Source organism: Falco rusticolus, chromosome Z, assembly GCF_015220075.1.
Source record: "Falco rusticolus isolate bFalRus1 chromosome Z, bFalRus1.pri, whole genome shotgun sequence".
NCBI lineage: Eukaryota > Metazoa > Chordata > Aves > Falconiformes > Falconidae > Falco > Falco rusticolus.
The window spans coordinates 27271281-27295745 of record NC_051210.1 but is presented as its reverse complement, the minus strand read 5'-3'; the positions used below and the strand labels follow the sequence as shown (position 1 = coordinate 27295745).

Below are 24465 nucleotides of genomic sequence, written 5' to 3'. Positions count from 1 at the left end.
ACACCTTAGTGTTTTATTTGGTTTTGGAAGTATAAAATCATAGGACAGAAAGAAAAATCATCAAGTCCATCAAACAGAAGGATTTCAACAAACTCTACCCAGTTAAACAAAGAGCCCCAAGAAGTCTGTTGTGTAAATACATAGTTTTACAACAGAAATGAGATTTGGTTCTATTTTGTACAGGTGTACACTTGAGGCATTTTTGATACATTTTTGACTTGCATTAGATAGGTGGAAGTATGTAAATTTTTAAGTTTTCATATTTGTGGCTGAATAAAGCACAGATTGCTACGGTAACACTAATATACTTTGGAAATTGTTGCAATTATGGGGAACCCCACTCTAATTCCCAAAAGCTAGCAAAACAAGAGAAAAGACCCTATTCTGTAACCTTTACTCACATTGAGCAGCTTGTTTCTGTTTGCACTTTGCTGTTGAGGTTACTGAATATTTTATTTCTCTCAGGTTTTTTTGTCTTTATCATATGCATCTTCAAAGTTTATAAAACCAAGATATTTGGTGAACATGTGATTCTCTCTGAAGATGGCTGCAAATGGCACTTATTAAAGGGAAAAATGTGCTGAGTAAGCTAGTAACAATGGAAGGAACCACTAGGACCCCTGGGATGACTGATCCTCTCATGGACTCCATTCTGGTCATGTAAGTATTTGGTTATTTGGTTAGTTGGTTATTCTTTTTTTCCTCCCCAGTGAGAAGCACAATTGTCATCTTCCATTTTTTCTGCATTTTTTTTTACCTGTTGCTTATTTGTCTACTTCTTAGCTCTGAACTGTCACTCTAAATTGGATATCTGTTCTTTAGGAGATGTTATTAGTCTCAAGTCACCATCATTTGTACTTGGCCTATGTGTGTTATTTTCTCCAATATGGAAAAGAGTAGGAAAAAGAAGTAATTTATATCTACTTAATTCCTTGTTCTCAATATTGTAGCAGAAATGTGAATTTAATTTCTGAACACAGAAGTTTCAAACTAGTAGCAGTAAATGTAGAACATGACTGTGATGGCTGCTTGTTTTCAAATATAGTTACACATTTTACCACAGAACACGGATCTATACAAAGCATATTCGGGATTGGGAGCCTGTTTTCGGAAAATTGTTTGCACTGTTTAACTAACCATTTTATTTTTTAATTAAATCACTCAAATCACTGTAGCAAACCATTTGAACTGTTTAACAGCTTTCTTTAAAATACTACTGCTTCAAGCATCTGAAGCTAATGAATCAGTCTCCTAAAAAAGACATTTGTAGTGGTTGGGGGAGTGCCACTTGCTTTTTAGCTTTTTAAGGCATTGCAATTGGTATTTTCAAGGCTAATAGTAAGAGCAAGCAAGTATTTGAGGTTCTGGTGTGTTCAAATGATCTTGAGGTCTAAGGACCTCGACAAGAAGACCCAGTATCACAGGCTTCATAATAAAATCTTACAAACTGCCATTTTTTTTTTTGTCTTTATTAGGTGCGTATCCTTTTCCTTTCTGTACTTTGCTGTAACATTACATTGTAAATTTTGTAGGATGAGATATTTAGTCAGCCCATGGCTTCAATAAATAAATGGAACTAACCTTTGTTATTTTACTTGAATTAGTTTTTTGGGAAGCTTGGAAACTGAATACCCAGAATTATTAATGGGAGGAATTATTTTGATGTTAGAGAATAATGTCAAGCACTATGTATATGACTAGTTGTAATAACCACAGATGTCTAACCCTGTGTCCTGGTTTCAGCTGGAATGGAGTTAATTTTCTTCTTAGTAGCTAGTGCAGTGCTGTGCTTTGGCTCTGATGTCAGAACAATGTTGGTAGGACACTGATGTTTTAGTTGTTGCTGGGTGATGTTTATACTAAATCAAGGACTTTTCGGTTCCCTGGGCCCTGCCAGCAAGAGGGCTGGGGGGGGCACAGAAAATTGGGAGGGGACACAGCCAGGACAGGTGACCCAAGCTAGCCAAAGAGGTATTCCATACCATATGACATCATGCTGAGTATATAAACTGGGGGAAGAAGAAGGAAGGGGGGGACATTTGGCATTATGGCATTTGTCTTCCTGAGTAACTGTTATGTGTGACAGAGCCCTGCTTTGCTGGGGATGGCTGAGCACCTGCCTGCCCATGGGGAGTGGTGAATGAATTCCTTGTTTTGCTGTGCTTGCGTGCACGGCTTTTGCTTTACCTGTTAAATTGTTCTTATATCAACCCTTGAGTTTTACATTCCTTTCCAATCATTCTTCCCATCCCTCTGGGTGAGGGGGAGTGAGCAAGTGGCTGTGTGGGGCTGGGTTGCTGGCCAGGGTTAAACCATGACACCCTGGTATCCCTCATGAAGATTTATGATGCTGTGTCTCACTGCTAACTTTGGACAAAACAGTGTCTTTCGTTCTTGAATTGTTCTTTCTCCACAAATGTGCTGTGTTGTGATGGTAGATGGCTAAACCAAGAACACAATAAAATTAAATTTTCTATTAAGATAGAACATAAAAGAACAATGGTATTTATCCATATCATACAGATTTATTCCATTCTCCCAGACATGATGTAATGGTATGTAGCTGTAACTTTTCAGTCAGCTCAGCCTGTTCCAACCTTAAGCCCTGCACAATCTACAAACTTAAAGACAAACCCAAATATGAAACTTCTGGATGGAAAAGCAGAAGTCTATGCAAAGGGTACATTTGGAAAAAAAAAAAAAAAGTGCAGATATAAAACATAAAACATCAGGGAGTACAAGATATATGTTGAAATACAGTGCTTTCTTTTTTGTCTGCATCAAATGTTGATGTCAGTTCACTGCTACAAAGCAGACTTTATGTATGCATGGTCTGAGTTGAAGTAGAAACACAAAATAATGACAGCCACAAAGAAGGTAATATTGCTTTATATTTCTTTACTAATGCTTACAGTGTGAACACATAGCAATGCTAAAGATTAGCTGCTGCTAGAGCATCATTTGAGATCAATCATAAGACATATAAAGGAATTTTTAATCAAAAACAGAAATGGAGGGAAATAAAATGAGCTGTCTTCTTACATCCTTGTTTCCTCCAATGGTCTGTTCATGAAATCTTGGATTGCCTGGTGTAGAGGTAACCACTTATTAATTGAAGCTTTCAAAGCTGTAATCCACCTAGAATAAATGAAAGAACAACAACCATCCCTGATCAAGTGTTATTCATGTGTTTTTATATTCTGTGAAACACACCTTTCATAAATGGTGTTTGTACAGCTCTGTTACTATGTATGCTGGTAGTAAGTGGAGAGACACAGGAGATGGAGGAGTTGACTTTAAGAATAATATACCCTAAGACCAATTTCCAACATATCAAAAAGATTTTCCCTTTGTTCATTACATTAAAACCCAAATCATGTAATTAGTAGGCTTTAGGTGAACTCCCACTGACAGCCATGGAGTTTGGCTGGATTTTGATGTGGGAATTCACCTTCAGAATGTGATTTCATAAGCCAATTTTCTTTTTTAATTCTAATGGTCATTGTTGGAAGTAAATAATTCTTTGGAATAAGGAGGTTATACTTTCCATTATCTCTAATGAGAAGTATAATAGCTTTTCTGTTTAGTGTAATCCCACCCACACGTCATTGTGAAAGATACCTTATCCAGGTTTCTTTCTGAACCTCCACACACCAGCTTTGCTGTAGTTCCAGCACTGACAATAGCAGAACTGATGATCACAGTGCTAGCATGTTATACTGCAGTTTAACTAAAGCTACAATTACAGGGACATTTGGGGGAACAAGTGAAACAGAATTAAAAGTTGTCACTAGATCTTCCCAAGCTACAGTGTTCCCACTTTCCTAAAGTCTGGCAAATAAAACTGGAAAAGAAAGTTTGGTTTACCTTTTGTTTTCATTCACATTCTCTGCACATAAGTAGAAAGTTTTAAATTCTTCAGATGGAGGTTTGAGTTCAATTACAGATCTCTTGGAGCCCAAAGACTGTTCACTCACAATATAACCCTGCAGGTAAAGGCCACCTGGACAAAATAAAATAGCATGCATCATGTGTATTGCAGATACCATTTATGAAATCACTGCCAATCTCAAGCATACCAACAATTCTTGCAAGTTGGATTTTCAGATGCCTTGTGTTGGATGTTTCAACAGAGTTGTACAGAAATTACCTGTAAAATATTTAAAAATGTGAAAGTTCAGGGTTTTTTTTTCTGAAAATTGATTTGAAAATAGTGTAAAATATGCTTCCTGTCCAGCAAATGACCAGCAGTATAGTTTTATTTACCTTTTCATTAAATAAGAAGTGGCAAAATATTTTTTCTAGCTTTTGATGTTCTTTTCCTTCCTTTAAAAACTAAACGGATATAGATTTCAACATGAAAAAAATTCTAGCATCAGCATTGGTTTCACTTGCTGCCATCAGTAGCTGGAATGTCATGGCAGGCCACACTGGCCAGCTGTGATAGAAAGACATTAGACAGAATTTGGTCTTCAGGACCAAATTTTCATATCAGCTGGCAGGTTTTTTGATTGTCTCCCCCTTTCTCCACACCTCAACCCCCACCCACCCCGACCTCACTTGGCTGCAACAATACATATGTTCACTTTATGCATGGTGATGAGCCAAAAAGACTGTGGAGCTGATTAACTGCAGCTTCCTCTTACTGTCTGCAGGGTATGTATTTTTTTGGGTCTCACATTTAGTGACAACAGCATCAAATTCATGCTATAGCATTGAGAATTATATAAGAGGGTGAGAATCTGTAGTGAAATTGGAAAAAACAATAGTTGCAATAACGAGAGAGGAAACACTACTGTATACAAGACTTCGTATGTGGTAGGAAATTTAAACACCAAAGTGACATATTTAGCAGTAGAGGCATAGGCTTGGGTGTCATGAGCATATAATACTTAATTTTTGCCTTTCTGCTAACATATTGCTTAGCTCTGGGCAAGTCTTAGCTTCAGTTTCATGTAGAGAGGAAATCAGTGGTCATTTCATATGTATAGCCTTTAGCAGATGAAAAGTGCTATGTAAATGGTATGGACTATAAAGTGTAACACCTCTTGCATGATCATGAGACAAACAGCATTAACCCTAAGATAACAGTTTTCCCTTTTGATCTGAGAGCTGGCTTGTAAGTGAAAGTACAAACAGCATTTCATTTCTGATTCTTCTGACTGCCAGCTTCCTTAGCACAGGGAGAGTGCATTCACATGTCCTGACCCATCCCCTCTCCCTGGGCCACCAGTTATTTTTAAAATACTGACTTTCACAGAGCTATGTTTGCAGGCTCTCCTCAGTGCCTGAAACTTGGATCCTCTACTTGCAATTGGTCCTGGTAGCCTCACATTGCTGCTCTCAGAGAGTAGCCAGACACTCTCTTCTGGCATGGGGAGAGCTGCTAGATGACCATGGCTACACCCTCCGGAGCATCAGCCTCTGCTGGAGTGGGGAAGTTCTGCCTGTTGATGGATGATGTGAAAACCTGTTAGTGGCAGAGAAACCAGTCTGAGTTTATGATGTCCCTCCCTGCAAGGATGCTCGCCATCATGCAGGAGCTTTCAGCACACTGCCATCAGTGGGACTGTCTCAAGCCACTGTGAAGTGCTTTGGAGGGGTGGACCTTGTCGCTGATTCTTACTCCTGAGATAATGTGCACAGATCCTGACTAGCGCCATTCCAGAAAGAAAAAATCATACTGTGTGAGGAAGAGGAAAGAAGACAGAGGGGAATGAGATAGCTGTTTTATGAAAAGAGGCTGAGTCTGGTCTTCCTTCACTTGCTTTGACAGATACAGAGTGAGTTTGCTGATAAGAAACTCTCATTAATGGTAAAAGTTCTATTTGGAAACTGCAGTGAAACATTTCTGCTTTAACAATCAAAATCCAGCAGCTGCCCCTACCTTGGGCAGGTGTAGACCGGAGAGTGGCATAAAAGTACAAACAGCCATCCTTCAGAATGCAGTAGTGCTGAATCCAGATGTCTTTGCTTCTGTCCAGCTGGTGGAGAAGCCCCAGACATTCTGGGTTTTTGATAGCCAAGGGCGGAAGTGTAGTGTTATGCAGTGTTACATCTACCCACACATGGTTCTGTAAAGCAAGCATATAATGAAAAGTTCTGGTAAGAAATTAAGGAGAACTTGCTGGTATGAAAAGACACAAGCTGTAGTCCCCTACTAGGAAATTAGCTTTTGTTGCAAAAATAATTTGAAAAGTTGTGCTGATTTTGTCTGGGATAGAGTTAATTTTCTTCACAGTAACCAGTATAGGGCTATGTTTTGGATTTGTGCTGGGAACAGTGTTGATGATACAGAGATGTTTTTGTTATTGCTGAGCAGTGTTTTACACAGTCAAGGCCTTTTCTGCCCCTCACACCACCCCAGCGGTAAGTGGTCTGGGGCTGCACAAGAAGCTGGGAGGAGACACGGCCAGGACAGCTGACCCCAACTGACCAAAGGGATATTCCATAGCATATGATATCATGCTCAGCGTATAAAGCTGGGGGAAGAAGAAGGAAGAGGGGCACATTTGGAGTTACAGTGTTTGTCTTCCCAGGTATCCGTTATCTGTATCAGATGGCTGAGCACCTGCCTGCCCATGGGAAGCGGTGAATGAATTCCTTGTTTTGCTTTGCTTGCGTGCACGGCTTTTGCTTTACCTATTAAACTGTCTTTATCTCAGCCCACAAGTTTTCTCACTTTTACTCTTCTGAGTCTCTCCCCCATCCCACTGTGGGGGAGTGAGCAAGCAGCTGTGTGGGGCTTAGTTGCTGGCCAGGGTTAAACTATGATAAAAGTCAACGCTGAACTTGAAATTAGAAAAACATATTTGATGGCAAATGACCAACTTCTACTTTCTTCTTACAATAATAACTTGTCTTTTCTGCATCTATTTTGGGTTTCAGTACAAGTTTTTCTGGTAGAAACAGGATTACTTCAAAGCTGTATGAAAAAGCTTTCTTTAAAAAATTGTCTTGCTGAATGCCTGACTTCAGCAGCCTTTACTGTGTGTATTCTGCAAGACAGGGTTCACTGCCTGCTCTCCAGGTTCCAGAGAAAATGTGGTGGTGTCTGAAGTCAGAACACAGTACTCAAACTTGGAAGGAAGCACCATGACACAGAATTTTTACAGATGCTTTCCCATTCCTTTCTGGAAAGCAGAGTCTTTTTCATTACTAAAATTATCCTATTGGAACTTACAAGTGAAGAAAAAGCTCAACCCATGAAACACTTTCATTGTATAGAGTATTTGTAAGATAAGAGAATCCAAGCAGAAATCCAGGAAAAAGTACACTGTTGTTTAATAAGAACAAGTTGTCTAATGTAACATTTCTTCTTCTCTTCTGTATCTGAGAGTTGTGAGGTACTCAGCTCCTCCTAGTGTTTGTTACTTGTCTACAATATATATTTCAAACCCTGCATCAACCAGTGTCATTGTCATTGTCATTCCACAGGGGATTTCTTTTGCATTTATTTATGATATTTCTTTAGTATCCTTGACAAGGCTATAACAGAAAAAAGACCTGGCACATTATACCTAGCTGTATTCTTTGTTATGAATGGGAAATCTGCTGAGACTTACTGCAGGGAAGTGCAGAGGAGGATATTTCAGTAATTCTAGATGTACTCATAAAATGGTTATCCTTGTAGATTCATTAAGACAACATTGTGTCAGTATGTTGGTCTGTTAATTCACTGTGTTGTGAGCCATATTGTAACACACTGCCTATTGCAAAACAGTATAGCAAACAAAAAAAAAAAGGAAAATATGAGCTTTTTCTGTTCAACTGAACTGATAGTTCAGTTAAAAGAAAGGAACAGGTATAGTGTTCATTAAAAGCACAAGTTAAGCAATGAAAGCAACATTTTAAATCAAACATTTCCTCTGAAAAGGATACTGTTTGCTCAAAAACAGAACTAAAAAAGATAAAGCAGTCAAAACCAAGATGCAGTAGCACAGAAAGGAGCCAACTTATTAATGGGTGCATGCATGAGATATAACATTGGAACTTTTTATCCAACAAGTTATTTTTGTGTGTTACAGTAAAGAATTACTTTTTTGACGTGTTTCTTTTTGCATATATGTGCCTTTATCCTCCTATTTGGCTTAGGCTATTTTTTGTTTCTTTTTGCTTGGGCACACACTTTAAATTGTTTGATTTATTTTTGTGGTTTTCAAGTATGTGGATTCCTTTGTATTACTTTAAGAAACACTGCCAGGTAGAATATACTTGGAAACAAATTTGGTTTTGCACTTGCAATCTCATCTGAAAGCTGAAGCCAAAAGAAATATATGTTTTGATCAATTTTAATTTGGTGGAAGAGTTTGGTAAAAATTAAAGCAACAATAAATACCTCCTTTCACTGTTGGAAACCCATCTGTACACCTGTGTGCCCTGAGTTGAGAGAAGGAGGAAGATAAATGTGTTTTTCTTTTTTTCCAATGCATTAATACAGGTTATAATTTGTACCTTGCAATTTTCTCATTTTTTTAATTGACGATTTTATTTCATCTGCAAAAAAAAAAGGCAGACGTTGATACTTACTCTGCATTTGAGCTGCACATTCTTTCTGCTAAAAACCAAGCTGGTTCAGTAGCTAAAACTTTTTAATAAGTATTTCACAGATCAACAGCACATTTTTACAAAGGTGGTCTTCCTGTAGGAGGAAAGAATAAGAATTGTGGGGCCAGGGAAGGGCAGGCTAAAGTGGCTTTGCCTCCTATGTTTTCAGCCCTGGAAGTACTGAAATTAGCTTTGCAGTTCCCAGTTCAGGGCTCAGCCAGGGACTGTTCATACAAAACTGGGCTGAGCAAGGCCTGTCTGTAGCAGCTCGAGATCAGTTTGTGGCTATGTTTCTTACAGCCATAGGTGCTAGCAGAGAGCACAGCTGTATGAAAAGATAGATAAGTCACAGTTCATCTGCTAACTTATCTCTTTCTTCATCTCTGAAAATACAGGAAAGAAGAACGCAGCAGCACCCCTCCGCCTTCCTAATACTCTGTCAGAAAAAGCAGGCAGCTTGCAACCAAGGCAGACTTGCAGGGAATCCTCAAGAAGACATTGTCCTCCTCTCCCTTTACTCCAAACAGTATTACCTGTTGGTAATTACTATTTGGTAGACAAAATGTGGTTTGGGGAGTTGTCTCTCCCTTCCTCCCTTCCAACACCCTCATTTTAGGTTATGGTTCTGAACCAGCTTAAAGCTGCTGACGTTCAGAGAGGAAGCACTCTGATGTATTCCAACATATGGCCGCAGAGCTTATTTGCTGAGTCACCATAATGTTTGTATATGGCTTTTAGACTGGAGCTGATTCATGTCCCAGTAGCCCAGAACAAAACTATGAAGCTTCCACGTTGCTGTCTGCACCTGACCATGTACAAATACATCTACTGTCTCTCAGGCTTCTGCACAATCTGGTATGCACGTGCTTCTAATATAAATAAAGGATTACCTGATGGACAGGATGCACTGCTTTATCCATAGCCTCCAGCCACCTGTAATATGACAGAAAAATGAGGATAGCTTAGTTTCGTAGACCAGAATAAATGTGCTTCACTGCCTCTTTTAACTCATGCTGACATAGACAGCATTTAAAATGATGTGCAATTTTCAGGACATATTCAAGGCTTCAAGGTAGAAAAGTGGTGGATTAATTCTAAATAAACATTGCTAACTCTCAGAGGAATAAGTCTCAAAGCTTGCTGTGTAACACATTGTAATAATTTCAGGCAATACTACAGACAAGGGATTCTACATATTTTGAATTTTGTTCAACATGTCAGGCTAAATGATCACTCTTCACGTGTCTTTCTTATAACGCAGATAAGGAATTTTTGGGAAACATAAAGAATCCTGAAATTGGAAACTACAGAATAAAGCAAGCTGTTTGTTAGCAATGTTATTCTTTTTGCACTGTGAATGGTATAGAATATGGAAGTGGAAAATACTCTGATACTACAATGGTGGGTGTTATATTAAGTAGAAAGATGTTATAAAAAGATTGGTGGATGAATACCAGTTATCATCCTACTTCATAGCCTTATGTTTTTAATAATTCACAATAAAACAAAGAGGAAAATAAGATTAGCTTTCAGTACATTCTGAAATTAAAGCCTTACAAGTTTGTTACTTGTCTTTTGGGTAATTTTAGTCTCTTTGTTTTGTCATCTATAGTCTTTGGGAAATGCAAAAAGTATATTTTTTAAGTCTAACTATTATTCAAACCCAAACTCACTGCCTCTTACCAGAACCAATATGCTTTTGTGGTGCACTTGCATTTTAAAGTACTAAAATGATAATATGACAGAATGACAGAAAAGGAAATGGAAGATAAGATTGTATTTATTGCTAGCACTGTCCTGGTTGGGTAGAACAGAAATAATTCATGTGAAATGACTGATAAGCAACTTTACATCCACAGGAAGATTTACACTTCCATTTGATATAACAGTGGGGGAGAAGGCATGAGAATATAGGTGAAGATTTTTTTCTGGAGGTATATCAGAATTTCAGGGGGATCTTGAACAAAGAACAAACATTAAAGACTTTATGAAAAAAGAGTGTCATCAAAAAAACTGTGAAGCTGAAAAACAGGTTTTGAAACTTTTGCAAATGAAAACTAGAATCAGCATCTTCCTATAAGTAGCTGACAGATTTTTTACTTTTTTTTCCTGCTGATCAAAGCAAGTATGTAAACACCCTCCAAAAATTCCGACTCCCTCTAACCAAACTGACACTGTAAAATGAAAGATCACTTACCTCTTCATTTCTTGGTTGGAAGTTGCACAGAAGTAGAAAATCCTGTTTCCACTTTGAGGTATGCATTTAAACGCAAATGGTTTACCCAGGCTGGTGTCAACACCAATTTCCGCTCCTTCCAGCTTTGTCACTTCCAGGGGTCTGCACTTCCCTTCATCCTGCAATTAGAAAGAAAGGGTGCCAAAGTTCAGAACTAATATGAAACCGATTCCTGTGAGATGGGGATAATCTCAGGGACTATTCAAAGTTGTAGAAATTAGTGACATGCTCTTACGCTTTTGAACCATCATATGGTTTTAATGATCAGCAGCCCCAGAGAATACAGTGCAGTCACAAAAGACAAACTAGTCAAACACAAACACCCTCTAAATTTGCATCTCTGTTTATCTCTCTTAATTGTTTTTTGCTCATCAGAAGTCATACATGCATGCGGAAACCTCACTAGGTATTTGTAAATATTCCAACTTTTTAGGCTGCAGCTGAGTGAGAGTGGGAAGCATGCATCTCTTCACTAAGCAATGCTGCTTGCAGTCTGGGTTTATGCTGAAAACCTCAACTTACATGTGCAGATAGAGGGAACAAAGGTTTAAGTTCAGAAAATAGTGAGCATAGTCTGAAAGGCTGTATTTCAGTTCCTTTGCAAAGTTGCCCTAAATATCGTTATGTTCATAACCCTTCCCATTCACTTCAGACAGCTTTCAATGGTAAGCATTTCAAAACCCCTTTGTCTGTTCCTGATTGAGTTAAAGCTCTTTGAGACTGAAGGGCATTGTCAGCGTCTTTCTCTGTGGTTAGTTGCAAGAAGCCATTAAGCTTCTTAATGTAAGTAGGTAGGCGAAGCAGTTCCTCCCCCTACTTTCCCAGCTCAGCTCCCCCCAGGTACATGTCTCAACTTAAAAAAAAAAGTGCACACATCTGGATAGTGAACTCCAGCTGTGTTTTAATCAATATTCTTAGACCCTTGGCTTTGAAGAGCTGTGACTGGAGCTCTAACAGTTGCATCAGATTTGGCAGCAATAAAATGGAAAACATGAGTTAATGCTGGGACATATGAGGAGCTTTACTGTCATTTGCAAAAGTCACAGATGGTAGAATCTCACAGAATAAAATCAGTTGGTTATTGGGAGTTAATTAAATGTTGTCAGTAGGAGCTGAATTGCAAATGCCCCATGTAATTTTTTTATTAGCCTGAAAATAAATATACATATTCTTCCACAAACAAAATATGCACCTGTGGGTATTAGATAGTTAAATACTTGCTTATATGCTCATTGGCACATGTAATTATCCCTTTGTTATACATGAATTTTCTGTAGGAACAAAATAACCCATAATATTGAAAAAGTGTAAATAAACATTCATGAATGTATTTCCTACATTCTGCTTTTTTCTTCTTCTTTGTTCGTTTGTTTGTTTTTATTTGCAACCCTGAAGTCAGTACAGAAGATGAAGGGAATCCTGAAAGTCATCAGTGCTATGTGACCTACTTTGCTTATAACGCCTTCAGACACAAAACTACATTGCAAAGACAGCATAACCAAAATATGTGTTTAGGACCCAAATTCCATTCCTAGTGTAAAGAATAATGAGCTCTAGGTTGATGAAGTGTTATTCAGCAGGATTCTGTCCATGGTCTGGGTTCTGCTGACTGTCTTAGCCTGAAGGTGACAGTCACTGCAGACACTGAAATGGCTGTGTGACCACGATTATTGCACATATCTATAAACTCCTTTTCTAAACACTTTCTGTGCTGTCTAGAATGAATGGAGATAGAGCTCTGTGGCATCAAGAATGATTTATGTCATCTCCATTTCAAATGAATACATCTAGGTAAGGAATAAGATGGATTTGAGACATTCAAAGAGAGACCAAATGTCCTTCATCAACTAATAGGCAGCCATGCTCCCCTAATTCTGATAAGCCAGATGTAAGGGGCATTTCTTTTTACTCATGTGGCTTTCATGAGTAGTAATTTGAGAGCATTGCTTTGACACATATCCCTTTGCTACAAAAAGTGCCAAAGGTATATTACTGAAAAAATAATTATAAAAGTATTTCTTATGTCTCTGACTGGAGAGTAACCCACTGGCAATACTGCCACTCTGGAACGTAATATAACTCTGTGATGTTGCTTGAGTTGATGATATGCATATGTATGTAAATGAACTAACTTAGATTTTAGCTACTACTGTTCCATTCTGCACTTAAGTAAAAGAGATTTTTTGTTCTCTTAAGGTTGCTATCAGCTATTTCATGGATTCTTGGCAGTCTGTGGTATCTAATATGGATGAAGTTCTCCAGATAGACTGCAGAAAGTGAATGCTTTTTGGTAAATGTTATTCTAAAAATATTAGAAACATCTGAAGTAACTCTTTCCCTTGCTGCTAGTTTTCTTAAGATGGCCTGTGTTTTAAGGGAAATGTTTCTGGGGAAAAAAAGAAAAAAGGAAAGGAAAGGAAAGGAAAGGAAAGGAAAGGAAAGGAAAGGAAAGGAAAGGAAAGGAAAGGAAAGGAAAGGAAAGGAAAGGAAAGGAAAGGAAAGGAAAGGAAAGGAAAGGAAAAAGAAAAGAAAAGAGAAAAGAAAAGAAAAGAAAAAAGAAAAGAAAAAAGAAAAGAAAAGAAAAGAAAAGAAAAGAAAAGAAAAGAAAAGAGAAAAGAAAAGAAAAGAAAAAAGAAAAGAAAAAAGAAAAGAAAAGAAAAGAAAAGAAAAGAAAAGAAAAGAAAAGAAAAGAAAAGAAAAGAAAAGAAAAGAAAAGAAAAGAAAAGAAAAAAGAAAAGGTTAAGCAATGTATAACTATGAGAGACTGAAATAAGGGAGAAATAAGAATAGAAAAGTAGGCAACTCCTTCATTTATTGTTTGAAATGGTCATTGAAGTACTGTATGTAGCCTGGGGGTGTGTCACAAATCAGCCTTATTTAATTTGGTGTAAATACTTCCAGAAAATAAATGACATTCACAGCATTTCCTGAATGAGTCACTCTGTTAAAAAAATTTTGTTTGAGCAGAGTTGTATTTACTATTCTAGTTAAGCCTCTTTGTCTTTTAGAAGGGAGAAGCTGAAAAGATATATGAACTTTTCATGCTATTTGCAGTGAAAGAAATCAAAACCATCAAGAATAACTATGAAAAGAGATTAAAATTAAGCTACACAAGAGACTGCAAGTGCTAGGAAAATGGAATAAAAGTAACTTTATAGAAAACAAAGATCAAATCCTTGAAGAGATAATAGAAAAAATAAAACACAAAGTGAAAACTGAGCATTGCTAGAATGCAGAAGTAAAAGACTGGTTAGCTCAGGAGACTGGCAGTGGGAAGCATAAGACACACCTTCAGGTCACTGGTTCAGATTGGTTTCAGGTCAGTAGTGACATGATGAAATTTCTGATTGTCTTTCATAAATGTCTTCCTGGATGTGTCCCTGTGTTCTTAAACTAGACATCTTTTAAATGAAACAAGAAAATGAACTCCTTTTTCTTTTCGCGTCTTATTTCTCATTTGCCTAACTTTATCACAGCTGATGTGGCCACAAATGTGGCCACAACCCTCCCTGGCACTCGGGCTTCCAGCATTTTCACTACCTGTTATTTTCTGGTTTTCTCTGACCAGCTTCTCCCTGAGGTTTGGTGCTGCTTGCTTAGTAGTACCTCTAAAATCTTCCCCTCCCTGTCTCCTTCCCCCATCCCCACCCCCCAATCATTGTGCTTGGTGGTAGGCTCATTGTTCAGATATTTACAAAATTATAGCTATAACCCATTTGCATTTCTTCTTTGGGCTGGGGACATTGGTGCAGAGGAGAGACTAAGGCTTTTAAATCTTTTTTCCCCTACATCTTTTTCCTTTCCCCTTGAGTAAAGGACTTGTATATATCAGCAGAGAGCTTTAGACTCCAAAACTGTTTGTATGGCATTTTCCACCAGTAGAACTGAATTAATTTAGTTTTTAATTTTGTTTTTGCTTTAAGCAATTTAAATCTGAAGTAGAGAGAGTAGAAACATACTGAAGAGCAAGACAATAGGGGAAAAAAGATGTAAAAGCTCTTCTGATTTGAAGAAACTAATTATCCTACACCCAACTGTATTGGCTATCAGACAAAAAAGTACAATCAGGTGGTCTTGGATATGATTAATCTTCACCTTCCAACTGGGTCTTTTGTTGAGGTTGAAGAATTTGCTGCAATTAATTGCACAAAAGGTAATGCACAGTTTGCAGGGCTAAGCCCCACAGGAAGAACTACTGATTGTCTTAAAACTTTGAACAACTTAAATCAGGTCAAATAATACATGTGATTATGACTCTTTGCCTGGGTCAGGGTATGCAATCTGTTAGTAGGCCAAAATTAATTTGTGTATCCTATCAGCCAGTGTTATTTCTCATTTATTAATAGAAATAATACAATGGAAGTACTGGAAACCTTGGATTCAGCAGATTCTTAAATGTAAATTGAAAATTATATCCTGCAGCCACGGGAGTCATAGAAAATGTAGAGAAGAAATCAGGTGGTATACCAGCTCTAAATAACGTGGCAGCTCCAGACTATGATGATAAAGCTCCAAGCAAGAATGAAGAACAAATAGAAGCTGTATCTTTATAAGCAATGGCTCAGACCTAAATCTATTTATAGCTAAGCCTTTTATGTAAAGTGCTTAGGCTTAGCGATGAACACACAGAGGCTTGCTCAAAAGAACAAAGGACTGAATGTTTGTCATAGATTGAAATGATGTGAAGGGTCCACACATGGGAGGCAGGGGATTTCTTTCTTTATAATAATTGGACTCTGTATATACCATAGAAAAAGAATAATTTAAAGTATTATTTTCCTCTCTATACTGTCCCACTGGGAACAGTCTTAAGGGTGCACACAAGCAAACAGAAGCATGCACTGTAGCGTCTGAGTCACACAATAAATATACTTTCTGTAAAATGCCCTGTTTCCATGTAAAGAGAAGACAACTGCAGAAAGAAAAGGGAACATTAAAGTCTGCATTCAAATTTCTTCTCTGCATTTAGGAAGGGCTTTCACTTGTTCCCTGAGGTATGGGTGCAAAGTGATGTGTCTTGTTATGAATAAAGGGTAAATGGAAGACTGGTATCCAGCTGGTTATATAAGGTGTGTAAATGTTACTGTTGAATCTTATTTGGAATAAAAAGAAATAGTAAATCGTGGTACAGTTTCCAGGTGTTCTGGATAAGGCAGGAGGTGAGCATGGAATGATTTACACACACAAATATACCCTAATAGAGACAAATAAAGAATAGCAATTTTCTTTACAGAGACACTGCTAATTAAAGAATATACAATGAGGAAAGCATTCTGCTATTGAGAAAAAGTGAAGGTTATTGACCTCTTTGAATGTAAATAGCACTGTATAATTATCTGAGCAATACTTAATTACCAGTGTGCTGGCTGCATTGAACTGCAATAAACAGAGAAGGCAAGATTTGGTTGAGCTATTGAAATGGACTAGTTTCATATTGGAAACAGGAATATGACCTAACATCTGATAAATTAGGTGATATCATAATTGCCTACCAGGCTGGGGTCTAACTGCTTTTGGATGTTAAGAAATGCACATCTTTGTTCCCACTGCCCTTACCTCAGCCTTGAGCAGCTTTGCCTTAGTCACTCACACTGTGCCTGAGGGCTTCCTAGAGGCATTAAACTTTTGAGCTTAAGAAATGCAAACCATAATTACTTTTTAACCTGACATTGTTATATATAATCACAATGAAGACTGACAAAAAGCACATCCATCCCCTTTAACGCTGTCACCACCATGTTCAGTGAGAGTACTTCCCCAGAGTAGGTGTTCCAGTTTTCTCACAGCATGTTTCAGAGCATTATAGCTATGAACTGTCATGAAGGCCATTTCTCTGAGGCCTGGGTGGCACATGAAGGTTAATTCACTCCTTATTTACAGTTCCACCTCTTTCTACGTCTGAATCTCTAAATCTCTGAATGCTCTTTTCTACTGTCAGGACAGTGATATCCAACCTAACTACTGTTTCCAACTTAAGTGCTCCTAATTCCTGTTAGTTTCTTCCTTTGACTTTCCTACTTTGAGTCCGTACAGAATGCTGGCAACAGACTCATACTCTTTAGGCATTTATTCCTAATTGCTGTTGTTCCATGTCACTCCTAGTTGAGGGAATTAGAGAAAGAAATGGAATAAATGGCAAATATAACAAAAGGACTTGACAGACAGAGCTGATTTGACTAGAATACATAGGTCTCTGATTTCTGGAAAGGAAGATAGATTGATGACTTTTTGGACAGATTTCTGTTTGGAGCCAGTAGTCCTTATAGCTTATCCTAGACCACAACCTGAATGATATTTACTTCGTATTTTCCTTTGCAGGGACTAGATTGGTTATTTGTCTCACTGACCTCTTTCCCAGGGTCTATTTATGGCAAAGAGACAGGAAATAGTTCCTAGGAACATGGCAAGACACAAACCAGAGAGGAGCTAGGGCATTGTTGCAAACATGATCTTTTGTTAATTCTTATAATTTTATCAACTCTACCTTTGTTTTTTCTTCTTTGACCCACAAAATCACTAGTTATACATGCTTTTTTAACTACTCTTACATAGCAAGAAAGCAATGATAGACTGAAACTAGGAAATTCTGGCTTTGGCTGGCATTTTTAGTGGATTTGTACATCCCAGCATTTAATTAGCTGCATTCTTTACATGATGAATATTTGTAATGAGGAATTTTGGGAAACATGTTTGGAAACACTAATGCTTTCTTTATCCTTGTGCTTTCCTATTGATCCTAAACCACTGTTTGCTCTCTAGGAGCTATGTCCTCATGACAGAAGAATGCATGCTCCACAGACTTCAAACCCCTTATTGGCCCATTTGTTCCTGGGTCCCAGGAATTATATTCCTTCTTTTTAATGGGTTTGAGAGACATAGTATTTTTTTTATCCTGAAGGCTGCAGCATGTTGTAAAGAAGTTAGCTGTCAGGTTCTGAAAGATCTGAGTGAACTTATGGCTAGATTGCTTTTGTTATTTTACTGGTCTCATGTTAAGCTGATAAAAGTTTCTCTGTCTGACTCTGAAGTCTTCACCATAGACATTTTGTGGTGACTTTGCAGTCACTTTACTGTGCTGAGCAGCAAAGGCTAGTTCTACAGGAGCAGACATTGGTAAAGAAAGGATCAGTGCTTGACTAAGCTGATGTGCTTTCAATACATCACTGTCTATCTCCACACAGTGTCCAGATAGCTTTCCTTTAGCAGAAAAACTGAGCACATTGGCAAAGAAGGAAGTAGCATGTTTGAGAAGGTCCAGTGATCTGGACAATGGGGGATCAGAACTGTGGAGTGTATAGTGGAACTCCACTGTTGCTAAGTGTAAGCAAAAATATTATAAATAGTTATACCTCCACTGATCTCAGTAATTTACGCAAATCAGTGTTCTAACCCAATGGGGGAAAACTACTTTGGGGAGGAATTAGAGAAGACTGGGACCTAACAGAAGCACAGTATTACAGAAAGCTTTTCAGGGTAAAATACAGCTGTTGCTTTCAGAACGGTTGGCACGGAGGGAATCTACACCACCACAGCTCCCCAGGCATCACACTGCCAGCTCAGCACCCTGATGGGAGTGACGGAGGCTGGAGCGGAGTGGAGACCCCGCGATCAGGCTCTGCTGTGCTCCCTGCAGGAGTGGGAATTCGATGGCAGCACACAGCTGGTAAGCCGTGTAACAGTTGTCACATGAAGGATCTATGAGATGTCCACAGCTGACCCAGCCACTGTGGTGAAATGACTTTCCTCAGATGAAATAATGTCATTGTAATACTAACGCACGGCTCCCTCCCAAAGTTACCTGCCTCCAAGGTACCACCGCACCTCACTGGGCACATGATACCAGTCAGTAACAGCAACACGTATGGCTGGAGTCGCTCAAGCACCACCTAAATGTGAAGGAAATGGACTGGACTTGGGCTGAAATAAGTCCAAAGAGGGGGGAACTGCTGTCTAAACTCCTGAAATACCACAGCCTGATTCAGTATTTCTATAAAGTGGTTACAAATGAAGGGACTTCTAATCGAAGGAGTCTGCCATGGGAAGGATAGGAAACAAAAAATGGATGGTGAAAAGAACACCATTATCTTAAATTGTGCAGAAAGAAGCCTCCAAATAAGGAAGTTCTGGCTGCAAGAGTAGACAAGTTGATAAGCTGTGGCAGTCCACAGAAAGTCGGTTGAAAATAGGACAAGGTAATAGTGGTGGTGAGAGATCATGACCTCCAACTCAAATAGCCCCACCACAAGAGAGCAAACCCCCACGTGGAGAGCATGCGTAGTTAGTGAAGAACTTCAGCAGTGCTGTTTGAGGGTGTGCACTAATTTACAGTAGAAGTGAGAAACTTGCAACCTGTTCTGTGTATGATAAATGAACATGCAATGTGCTATGAAGTATTAAAAGTGGACAACTGAGAGAAGTTAGGGGAGACTCCATCATGACTTCTGGGATCAGTCGACGGGCTGAACCTGTCTTCTCCCCCATCCGGATGCCTACTGGGTAAGAACTTTATTCTACGACTACCTTATGTTAGCTGCTATTGTGTTGTTTTAAGCTTGTTTTGCAGTCAGTGTATTATCAGCAGTGATCCTTGAACCTTGCTCTGTCACAAACCTGTATTTTGTAGAATAAAAATCTTCAGCTGAACTTCATTTTGTGCAAGGCTCCGGAGATTTGAGTAGTTGTTGTCAGGGATTTGACTCAGTGACTCTGTCAGGAGGGTCCCTGCCCAGGTTATCACCCTCCGATACGGTGGGCTGTCAGAATGCAGGGAGCGGGCAGAGTGGTTGGGCACAAGGGTCTCGTCTTTCATGGGAAACTGACAGCCTGATCAAATATAAAGGGTTAGAGGAAACTCCCCCTTTTTAATGTGACATCCAATGTGCCCAATATTTCTGTTACGAGGTGGCAAACATGGCTATGTCCACTGAGGTGAAAAATGTGTTGAAGTTACATATATGGATAGTAGAGTCAAGGCCAGTGGTGGCACCTCTTTCAGGGAAAATGAAACGACCTTGTATTAAAGTGACTGAATCTGTTGCAACAGCGATCGCTTCACCAACATGTGACTGGACAGAGATGAGTCTAAACCAGCAGCAACGAGTTAATATGTAAAAATCTCTTTCTTAGTATAGGTAGGAAAAGGAAAGCTCAGGATGGATAATTTCTGCCTGTAAATACCAATGATAAGGAAATGTAGCTCCTTCTGTTTGTTGATATGGTCTAAAGCATGTGAAACACCCTTCCCTTTCTCCATGACAAGACATTATATGCACCCTTTCAGGCATAAATAAAAGGCCTGGTTGTCTTCTTACATAGGCGGAAATCAGGCGTGACTTTGCCAGAGTCACTGGAATTACATCAGTGTAAATTGTTGTTAACATCAGAATAACGACCTGAAAAATTATGACTCTTGTTAGTTCATTGGATACTGACATGCAAATTGCTCTGAATTGTTTTTGTCTCCCTGAGTTATTCTTGCCTTCAATGAACAGTTTCAAAAAACATACTATATCCACCAAGTGGAAAAACCTTTCCTCCTGAGTGAGGCAAGACCTGGAACATAATGTTTCTAACTTCATAATGCTGCTGACATGTTACGTAAATACTGTGTTAAACTGAGAATATAGTTTGAGATTCCCTTAGAAAAGAAAGTGGTATGAGCACCATCTGTGTGCATTGTTCTTCTTATGCCCTGATAGAATTCACACCCAAAAAAAAAAAAGTGCCAACATGTCCAGTTGAGCTCCCTCTTACTTAATTTGTGCATTGGATCTTTAAGTAGTGAAGAAGCATATTTGTATGTAAGATCTGTCTTTCTGTTTTACTAAATGACACTGCAGGGTACACTGCGGGCACACAAGGCAGTGAAAAAGGTCCTTGTGCTTTCTGTTGCTAAGATAGTACTGCAGTATTTCAGTATATTCTTTGGAGTCCAGAGACAGAGAGAGAGCAGCTAGCAAAAATATAGTATGAAATAATTTAAAAAGTGGTTGAATGGCACTAGTCTTGGATACTGCAAGAAGATAAGTAATATTTATTACTATAAAATGTTTATGCAGTGCTTTAAATTTATTTACTCTTCTTAGGCCAAAACAAATGCATGCTTTCAGTGGCTAAACATCCTACTATCAAAACATAAGGTTGGTATAATTCAATAATATATTGATAATTAATTATTAATTAATGTAAGATTATGGGGCACCTTCTAATCCTCAATCCAATTTATCTAACACTCTTTGTCTTCAGAGGTACTGGAAAGATTGGAAAGTGGAGAGTGTTCAAAAGACATAACTAGTTTTTTGTTTACATTTCAGGAATTTGGTGAAAGACTTGACTGGGATAAAATAAAAACGTCTCTCCAAACAAAACTTCCTATCCTTTGTATCTTTTTTAGTGTTTGATTTGTTTGTTTATTTGTTTTTGTTTTTAGACCAGGACAGGCAGTGTTGAAATAATGACCATGGAAAGCCAGACTGCTTTGTTGTATACCCAGTGGTTCTACAACACAGCCCTGATTAGATGGTTAGTATGTATGTCATGGCACATGCAGGGAAATAAGCCTCCTAGATTTTCTGCTGGAAATGTCAGGTGGCTACAGAATCGTAGAAAAGCAAGCTCTTTCTATGATTTTTCATTACTTTTCACAAAATGTTTTTTTCCCATAGAAGTGCTTGGTTTTGATCAGGAAGGTTAAATGCTAAAAACTTAATTAATTTCAGTTTGGATATGAAACTGTGCAGTGCCTCATGTGAATACATTTCTTCATCTTAACAGTATTGTCCATGAAAAACTATGCTTAGGATCACCAGGAGGAGGGATCAGAATGCATTGTTGTTAAATTGCATCAAGATCTTTCAGGTAAAAATAATTTGGTTTCTAGTTTCTAGTCTTCTTTTACTAAAAAGGAGAAATTTTCAAGTGAGGATTTTACTGGAGTGGCTCTACTATTCATGTGAAAATGACCAAACAGGCTAATATATATGAGCAAAAAATGAAATACAGAGATGGGAGATTGATGTACGAAATGGAGATGACAGTAGGGAAAAATCAATCTGAAGGTTCATTCATGATCAGGAGCAAAGCTACTAGTATCAGCTTCCCTATTGTTTTCTGTTGTTTGAACTTCCTTGACACCATCTTGTTGTCTACATTGTATCCATGTTTATTGCAAAATTGTGCTGGTATGTCTACATATGTATGTGTATACATGTACATCTACATCCTTCATATGCTGAGTTGACCAAAAGGTGTGTGACCCTGCTAGCAAAGGTAAAAACTATTTACAGGGCAAGGACTTGGTGCTATGCTTAGGTTTTCATGTGTTTTTTGAATAAGGGTGGACACGGGTGTATTTCACTGGTATGTGTTCAACTTGGGTGTTGGAGACAAACCCATTTCTACCTGTTTCTAGCCAGGTGATATTTCCACTGGTGCCTTTCCTAGGTTAGCTAGGAGATACCCTGGAAGCTGCATGGGCTGCTTCTAGTGATAAATCCCTCACGAAGGCAAATTTTCTCAGCTTCATTAAGTTTTCTTGAAATCAGGTTAAAATGTATGCTAAGTGAACCTTTTCTACAAGCTGTAAAATGTTTTACCCTAAAAAGCCCTGAACAGACTACAGTCTTGGAAATCAACCTGATTTTATAGATGTAAATTTATCAGTGAATAACTTCATCATGAAACTACACAGGGGAAGGGATTAGTAACTTGTAATTACATGCAGCACCTGCTGACTCACAGACTACAGTAAAACACGATTGTAGGGCAGGTGAACTCACCGGCTCCGCTGTGGCTGGGGCTGTGAGCCGTGCCCACTGCCTGCTGCTGCCGTCTGTGCCCCCCCCACCTAGAGATACTCACTTGAATAATTCAAGGGATTTTTTTTCCCTCTTTTTTAGTATCTTGTCTTTATTTATTAGTTTATTTAGTGGTGAGTAACTGAGAATACTGAAAAGTTTGTAGCTGAGGTAACTGTGAAGCCACTGATTTAGGGCCACTAAGACTCACTATACAACTAGAGGGCTGTAAATTATGCCATACCAAAATGGAGCCTCAGGATAAAGCCTAGTAAAGTATTTCTCTTCATGAAGTACCTGTTTTACTCCTTTTTTGGACGTCTACTGTTAGATGAAGTCAAAGAAGTAGTAAGTACTATACAGGTTCCTGCTCACATGACAGTGAATGAAGTGCTAAGCAATGCTACTCTGAAGAAACTGAGCCTTCCCAGTACTCTGTGCAGGTCTATAGCTTATTCACACACACAAAGAAATATCATGGTCATACCTGTTTAAGAAAATACATATAATGGTAGATGGAATACAGAGCTCCTACACATCTAAAGCTACTTCATCTCATCAAAAACCTCCTAGAGCCTATTCAGTTCATAGACTTCTTGATGATCAGAACTAAGAGATTAAAATGTAAATCCATAAAAGCCTGACAGGGTCTATGCCTATGACTAGGATATAGGAAGGCAGAACTACTCAACAAGCCTCTTTTATATACTGCATACAAAAACATCTTCAGTGCTGCTGTTATTCTGTAAATACAAGTCAAGATAACGATCTGAAAATCTTGAGCACAACAGTGCTGCACTTAACGGTTCAGGACACAGGTTGTTTCCTCACCAGCCTCTATCCTTACCTTCTTGTGTTTGTAATAATGCAGGTAGCCATTATGTTTCAGCACAAACCACCTCTTTCTCCAGCCCTTCAGTATCGCTGACTGTGTTCGTTTATGCAAATATCCTCTGCAGGTAGGTCTGGGGGTGTTGGGGTAACGGCTGATATCTGATCCCACCACCATAGTCAGGATATCAGGACCTAAAATATTACATAAAGAATGTGAAAACATAGGTCAAAACAATAGTCCAGTCTGTCAATACTTTTGGATACCCCTATAGGGTAGGGAGGAGGAAGGCAGTATCCTATCCTGTGCCCTTCTCCCAGTGTAGCTTCTGGAAGCAGCAAGGAGCAAAGCAGCCTAGGAAATGATGAATTATATCAAGTGATATCTGGCCTTCTTTCAACAGAAATTCAGGAATGAAACTAATTTTTTGTTAAGGACTAGTAATGGAGCCAGCTTTCTGAAGATACCTCTTAAAACAGTTTTTGTGACCCACCTTTGCATAGGTGCTTGCATATTTTATCAGTTTAGAGAAGTGGTTGGATTTCATTGCTCAAATGTGCGTACATAAATTGGAGTTTGTACAAAAGTTGCTGAGAATGCTCTTAGGGGCACCTTCAGCCTCTGTTATCTTACTCATGCTCTTGAAAGTTCTTTCTTTTCTATGTCTTCAAGTCTACTAACATTTTCTGCTAACTGTACCCCTCACTAAGGGGGACTTGCTGTTGGAGGCTAACCTATTGTGGTGGTGCATCTTGTCCCCTCCCCTGGGACACTCTATGATCTCAGGAACTGACATTACGTCTTCACTTCTGTGTAGTGAGTTGGGTGGTTAAACATCCCATGACCACACTAGCAACAACTCTTGCATGACTGAGGTGGGAAACTGCAGTGGCTGTACTAGCAGCTTTCCTTATCTGAGCACCACCACCACCTGACAGCCATGAACATCCCTAAACAAGCCTGGGAACACTCTTCATTACGACTCTGAGTAGTACGATACCACCACCACCAGTGGAATTTTTAAAAATTTCCATTAATTACTGAATCTGATATCA

The 24465-nt window shown here is 38.7% G+C and overlaps 1 protein-coding gene across 2 annotated transcripts in view; it reads right to left on the bottom strand.

Annotated features, from left to right (window-relative positions):
• Positions 1 to 2518: 2518 nt before the first annotated feature.
• Positions 2519 to 24465, bottom strand: part of LOC119141804 — a 44811-nt gene continuing 22864 nt past the window's right edge. Inside the window, exons 8-13 of one of the 2 annotated variants that reach the window (XM_037374424.1) lie at positions 23426 to 23604; positions 10745 to 10902; positions 9438 to 9480; positions 5888 to 6074; positions 3868 to 4003; positions 2519 to 3168 (exon numbers count right to left, since the gene is read on the bottom strand). In XM_037374424.1, the coding sequence (XP_037230321.1) occupies positions 3039 to 3168; positions 3868 to 4003; positions 5888 to 6074; positions 9438 to 9480; positions 10745 to 10902; positions 23426 to 23604 (833 nt within the window). In that variant the 3' untranslated portion in view covers positions 2519 to 3038. The remainder of the gene's footprint in view (positions 3169 to 3867; positions 4004 to 5887; positions 6075 to 9437; positions 9481 to 10744; positions 10903 to 23425; positions 23605 to 24465) is intronic. The other variant, XM_037374425.1, reaches the window with a different exon arrangement.